The 6738-nt window shown below is 46.3% G+C and overlaps 1 protein-coding gene across 2 annotated transcripts in view; it reads left to right on the top strand.

Moving 5' to 3' along the window:
* Positions 1 to 75: 75 nt before the first annotated feature.
* The window catches only part of SDCBP (syndecan binding protein (syntenin)), a 15982-nt gene continuing 9319 nt past the window's right edge, over positions 76 to 6738 (top strand). The window contains exons 1-2 of one of the 2 annotated variants that reach the window (XM_010582902.1): positions 115 to 200; positions 4286 to 4351. In XM_010582902.1, coding sequence (XP_010581204.1) covers positions 4301 to 4351 — 51 coding nt within the window. In that variant the 5' untranslated portion in view covers positions 115 to 200; positions 4286 to 4300. Of the gene's footprint in view, positions 201 to 4285; positions 4352 to 6738 lie in introns of both variants that reach the window. The other variant, XM_010582903.1, reaches the window with a different exon arrangement.

The following is a 6738-nucleotide window of genomic DNA, read 5'->3' as shown; positions in this document are numbered from 1 at the left end:
CCCGCGGCGCTCCCTTCCCCGCCCGCCGGGCCCGGCCCACTCCCGCCGCCGGAGCATGCGCGGAGCTGGGCCAGTTCCGCCGCCGCCCCCGCTCCCCTACAGCGGCGTTGCCGGGACTTAGGGGAGCCGTCGCCGCTGCCGCCGCTTCCCCTCTCCGCGCTGAGGGCCCCGACGAACGGCAACCGCCGCCTGGGCCAGAGGTGAAGGAGGGGCTGGGGCCGGCTGGCGGGGCACCCTCCCCTGCGGCCCGTTGTGCGCGGGCCCGGGGCGGCGGCCCGTCCTCGGCGGCGTGAGGGGAGGGGGCGGGTGCTGCGATCGCGGTGGCCGGGCATGGCGGAGCGGGGAGGAGGTGTGGCGGGGAGGCCGGTGCCGAGCCGGCTTCGCTGTGCGGCTTAGCGAGGGCGGTGTTTGTCCCCGCTCCCTCCGGGGAGCCGTGTCGTGCTCCTGTGGGGCGACCGCTCGCCGGTGCCGGCCGGGGGAGTGTGTGTCTGGGGGGGGGAAAGGCGGCCGCTGCCGGGCGAGGGGCGCTGCCTCCCCGAGGGGCTCCTCCGTCCGCGGCCAGAGAAAACAGCGAGTAAATAAGCGCCCGTGCGTCTGCCTGTGTCCACATCCTCCCGAGGTCTTGGGCTTGGGGTGTCGTCTGACCTCCCGTTCAGGCTCCGGGGTCATTGCCTAAGGACCGCGCCTCTCGGCCGGTTCCTGTAAGGAGACTCGGACGTTCGTAAGAGCTTCCTTTTAGACGGGCTAAATACTGCTGCAGGGGTAGAGTGGATGCGACCTGCCCTTTTGGGCAAGCGAGCCCTGCTTCGGGTCTGGAATGGAGGCAGCAGATTTCAGAGCTAAATGCATAATGAGAACAGTTGCTCAGAGGCTAATTAGATACGTATCAGAAGGGAAACACGGAGTTATTAGTTGGAGAACGCGTCTTGCGAAATGGTTGCTCGGTTCCTGATGTCTCAGCCTGACCTCCAGGAGGTTTTGTTCCGGATCTGCTTTAAAGATGAATTTTTGTGTTCATAAGCTTCTAACTTATGGAAGTGGAAACCAGTGTTTCAGTATAGGTGCTAGCTTTGTGGCCAGCTGTAATCTCTCCACGGGCCACAGGCAGAAAACACTCGTGGGTGGTGTTTTTTGTTTTGGTTTGTTTTTCCCCCCTCCCCCAGTATTGGCTGCTGGTGCTTTCAGAGACAGCAGTCGCTACAGGCTGGCCAGAGCTGGGGTTCAGCTGCTTCCCGCACTGCCTTCAGCTCCACGCTTTCCGACCTGGAGGGTGCATTGGGAAGCCCATCTCCTCCCAGCCGTGCCACCGAGGGCCGTTCGGGATCGCTCCCACCCGCGAGACTTCCTGCTGGCAGCCCCGAGGAGTCACGAGTGCTGCCTTTCCACGGGTCTCCAGCCAGTGGCTCGGTACTTCCCTTTGCCAGACAGGATCTGCTGACGGGTGCTGGCGGTCAGACTTCCCAGCCAAGGATACTAAGAAATGGGGAGAGGTCTTCACTGCTGGGTTTTGTGGGTCACTGGCTGAGTTATGGCTGTCCCTCCAGCCCCACGCTCTTCCTTTGGTTTTCACTTTTGTTTTCCTAAACACTTGTGTTCCCCACAAGATGTGGGAATGTGGGAATACAGAAATGATCAAGAAAAATGATTCTGGTGTCAGTGTAGATTTTTAAGAGAGAAAAGGAGGTTATAGTGACTCACGTTTTATGGTAGCCACTCCCCAGTGCCTAAAGCCATTACAGTGCCTGCTGAAACTCTTGTTTATACTGCGAATAATGTTGCACGGAACTTGCGGACAAGTTCTTCCTGCAATTACTGGTGGTCCCCGACAGTGGCAATTGTTATTAAAAGGTCATATTTTAAACTAATACAGTATTTTTGCAGATCTTGCTTTACCTAATGAGGATTATTTGCTACAACTGCCTGTGCAGAAATTGAAAATGCTGTATGCAAAGCTTGTACAAGCTCACTGAACGCAATTACAGTGGTGACAGTTATTCTGGCTATTTAGCTGGAAAACCAAAAATGGTAACTGGTGGGATTATGACAAGGGAGGTAGCCAGGCAGCTCCTTGGCAGTGGTGACAAACACCTGGGCTTGTGAGCCCTTGGCTGGCAAGGGGAGGTGGCCAGGGGGGATTGTAAAGTGGCAGGATAAGCTGCTGGAGTGTCATCTTATGTGATCTGAGAACTAATATATGTTTAGATTTGCTAATACTTTTCTACAGAAAGCACCATACTCCTCTTTGTAAACTAGAGGAAAGTTGAGGTTGCCCGTCTGACAAATGTCACCGGTAATTGTGTGCAGAGTGAGACTGGTCTGTAGAGGAGAACTAAAGGTGGCTGAGGTGTAAACATGCTGGGGTTTGTGGCATGGAAGTCGGTCACTGGGACGAGGGACCCAGCAGACCCTGTGCTGTGCTCTGCTGCTGTCTGGATGTCAGAGCTTGCCATCCACAAAATGCTCCTCATGTGCCCCTTATCACCCTGAAACATTCCTTTGGGAATGCACCATCCTTGGCCCGTCCTCTTTTCCCGCCTGCGCGCTGCCGGTGGTGTGCTGACTTTGAATGTGTGCCAGTGGTTGGACCTGCACCTGAATGTACTAGGGCAACTGTAGCGTAGACGTAGATGGCGAGTCTGATGCTCTGTGTGACTTGACTGGTGTTAGCAGCAGAATGCAGCATCCGAGCACCACTTACCTGAGTGACGGGTTTGCCGGGTTTGGGCTTGTGTTTGCTCTTACCCGTTTTGGGTGAGCAAAAGCACTCAATTGTTTCAGGTCAATGCCGGATTAAAACAGAACTTTAAACTCGTTTTAAATGCGTATGTTTAATTTATAAAGCTTCCAGACTTCAACTATATTTGGTTTAGTTGCAACAATTAGTCAAAATGTCAGCGGCAATTAATTATTACAACATAATTGGCCACGCGTTCGCAATTTAGATCTCTGTCACATTTAGGGCATGTTTTTTTTAAGTTTTAATTGTAGTTTGATATGCTACTGGAGCTGTTGGGCACTCTGCTGAACAAGTAGAAAAGCTGTCGATGAGCTTAGCGTAATATGAAGAGATGTCTATTGTGTTGCTGCAGTATCACATTAGGCATCAGTGTGTGTGGTGTTCTTTTATTTTAAATCAACTTAATATCTGCACTTAGAGAAGCAGTAGCTCAAGGATGTGTGCAGTGGTCACTTTTAGTCTGGAATTTTTGCTACATTGCACACAAATAAGGACCTCTGTTCTTTGGATGAAAAAATGAATCCCCAAAGCTCTTAACAGAGCTGCAGTGTCTTCTCAGTGCCTTCTGTAACTTGCAAAGCTATATTGCATTTTGTTGTCTTCTATTTCTGTCCCTCTCCCCCCCTCATTAAAACATTCCCATACATTGCTGAAATGTTTTACTACGGTTTTGAAAATTTCAGCTGAACTCAGTGAGAGTGTGAGTGAAGGAGCTCTGGGAAAATGGGGTTTCCTGAAGCCTCAGGTGCCTGGCTCTAGCAGAGCTGGATGTCAGTGTGGTGCCTTAGAGGATCATGTGAAGTGGGTTTTTTGGTTTTGCTTGGTTTTTTGTCTTGGGTTTTTTTTTTGTTGTATTACTTCCTGATAAGTTGTCATAGGGCTCTCCCAACATCACATGAGAACCAGCTTGAAGCCTCTGTGTGTTTTGAAACTTGCCACTGGCTGAATCTTGCTGGTTTATGCTCTCTTGCTGCAATTAATGTGTTGCAAATGGACATGGGAAGCCAGTTCTCTTTAGCAGCTTCTTACTGGAATATCAGAACTGACAAAAGTGTTCAAATACTTTGGATAACAGAGTGAAAGCTTCTGCGGTTTTATATAAAAAACTGTCCCAGTCAGGAGTAGGAGGAGGGTGATTAGATTTTTCTCCTTAACCCTCATCATCATTGCATCCTGGCCTAAGGTCTGTCTTTGCAATACTTCATGTGAAACAGTTTTCTCTGTATTGGCTTCCTCATCGTTGAGACCTGAACTTTGACAATGCTAAGTATATTAAATAAAGCCTATTACATAAAGGCTATTATCAATAATAGATTAAGTGGGTAGTCTTAATGGAATTTATTTGCGGTCCCAGGTATCTGTAGTGCTAAGACTTGCAGGTCACAGATCAACTGACTTGCAGGTCACAGATCACTTATTTAACACTTTGTCTGCTTTCTTTTTCTTTTTTGCTTTTTTAAGTTGTAATTTTAAGTGAGTACCTCTGACAACTAACCCTGTTGTTTGTTTGCTTTCCCCCTTTTTTTTCTTGGTCTTCCCTCTACCCAGTGAGACTGAATCAAAATGTCTCTCTATCCTTCCCTGGAAGATCTGAAGGTGGACAAAGTTATTCAGGTATGGTGGGTTTTAATCAGATGAGTTTTGATGATAATAATGGATGTGATGATTTTTAATCTAGAGGCGGGGAGACTTTTATTGCAGGCCTGAGTTGGTGTTATACCATCATACTCTGAAAGGGGAAAGACAAACTGTTTACTTTGTAGCTTGTTATAATATGATTAATGCTTACTTTACCACTGTTGGGTATGTTTATTTTTTTCATGTATTCATTTATAGTAATTTGTCTTTAATGTGTTGATATGTTTGGTTTTTTTGAAATATAGATACTTGGTCTTAAGTAGACAAACATAGTCAATCTGTTCTCATACTTCAGCTCTGACATGATGAATAGGTATTGACTGAACTAATCAACGTTTTGTGTCTCATTCTTGGTGTCCAAACCTGTGGCAGAAAGGTCTCGTGGCCAGCTGGGCACAAAAAAAAGAGTACTGACTCTCTTAACATCATCTGGAATCACAGACTGGTCCTCTGGCTGTTTCGTGGTAGTGACCAGTTCTCTCAATGCTTACAAGATTATCACATCTGTGTAAACCCCTTTATGTGTAAGAATATTTGTGTCTTTATTATGAGACAGGACGAGGATGAAAAAAAAATATCTGTGAAACGAAATAATGAAAAACACTTTAATGGATAAAACTCCATGAGAAATTTCATGAGTGTATTTTATGAGGAGTTTCCTTGCTTTCTTCAGCATTTTACCTAGCTTCCATTTTTCTTTCCTAAACTTAAACTGGATTCGCTCCCAGTTTAAACAACAGCAATGAGTTATACTGCATTTTAAGGTGGCTGCTGCTTCTGTCCTTGTCCTTCTCATTGGGAAGCAATCAAGCAAACAGCACAGAACAGCTTATTAACTCTCCTGTGCTGTCCCGAAGTGGAATGCCTCAGTCTCACTTGCATTTGTATGTGTGGGGTGGAGCTCTTGAAGTTGTGGGCGCTGTGTTGGGATTTCTTCTTGTTGTGTCCGCCCACCCCACCCCATTCGTCTTATCTTACCAAAGTCCTTTATCTACAGTCAGATAATGCTGGAAAAAAAACCAAACAAAAACAAAACCCTAGCCTGCAGCCAAGAATGTGCTCCTTCAGCCTTTTAACAACCAACTGCTAGAGTTTATATATTGCAATTAAAAATACTAAATGTGGTCTTTCTACTGCTTAACTTTTGTGACCACATAATGAAGCGGTGAGGAAATGGAAGTAGGGTATCTATATGCCGAGTCCTCTAAACCTTGAATCATAGATACATGTTCTGTCATTTTATAGAGTAGGGACTTTTCTTGTACGTGATCTTGCCCATGCACTCAGCAGGGTTTATGTACTTGGGCAGAAGTGCCTTGTTCGTGTGACTGTGCCTGTAGTCTGTTGTGTTTCACAGACAAATAAGAGTAAAACAGAGGTTTCTGTAGGGACCATAACAAATTGTTCTGTTAAGATAGTGTAATCCTTGGTAACACTGTAATCTCAAAGGTCAGTTTTCCAGAAATCAGTTCATGTGGGACAGATGCTTGCTGTCATGCTTAAAGATGACTGTCCACTTGAAGTTTAAATTAGGATTTCACCAAGTTCTACCACTTGATGAGTGGGATGTCAAGCAGGACAGCCTATGAGAAAATTCATGTGCGGGTGGGAGAGAGCAGAGATAGAGCCAAGAGCATTCAGTTATAGATCCGTAGTGGAGAGGTTTCAGTGTTCTTGTTGCCATTGTCAATGGCGAAGATTGCCCTTCAGCAGTTACGTGACAGCATCTCACTCCTGCTGACTGTAGGAGGAACTAGGGGGGTAATGGGCTGTCTACTGAGTATAGTTGTGAGAGAGGGGAAGTAAATACTGTTGTTGCTAAATACAATTATTTCAAGAGTAAGCTATTCCATTTTCACTGATATTTTTGGTAGCAGAGGCTAAATTATTTGCCTCTCCCAAAAACTGCATTATAAAAATGCTGTCTTTTTAAATATATCTGACAGCACTCTTAGGAGAAAAGGGGGCAGCATACTGGAAAACAAAGTCTGTGTCCACAACAAATGAGTGAGATTAAAATAACTGCTGGTTAAAACAACTGGGCTTGTTACATTAAATATTCTAACCTATTCTTTTTGTCCAGCATTTGGGTTGGAGGCTATTCTTCTTAATACATCTGATATTGATAAAGAATGAGTTATTCTTGCTCTGAAACTTTTTTTCTAAAAACAACTTCCTGGAGAGTACAGGACTATGAAGTCTTCTATTTTTAAGCATGATTTCCTTAAAAACATTAAGTAATTTGACCGTCATGTTGTGTTAGATGATTTATGCGTCCTGTTTGGCATAACGTTTCACTATACATTTAGTAATTCCGCCCCCCCCCCCCCCCCCCCCCCCCCTCTCCTTCCCCACTGAAATCA

The sequence above is a fragment of the Haliaeetus leucocephalus genome, unplaced genomic scaffold (assembly GCF_000737465.1).
Source record: "Haliaeetus leucocephalus isolate CR32 unplaced genomic scaffold, Haliaeetus_leucocephalus-4.0 Scaffold858, whole genome shotgun sequence".
NCBI classification, from domain to species: Eukaryota; Metazoa; Chordata; class Aves; order Accipitriformes; family Accipitridae; genus Haliaeetus; species Haliaeetus leucocephalus.
This window is presented reverse-complemented; position numbering and strand designations above follow the sequence as displayed.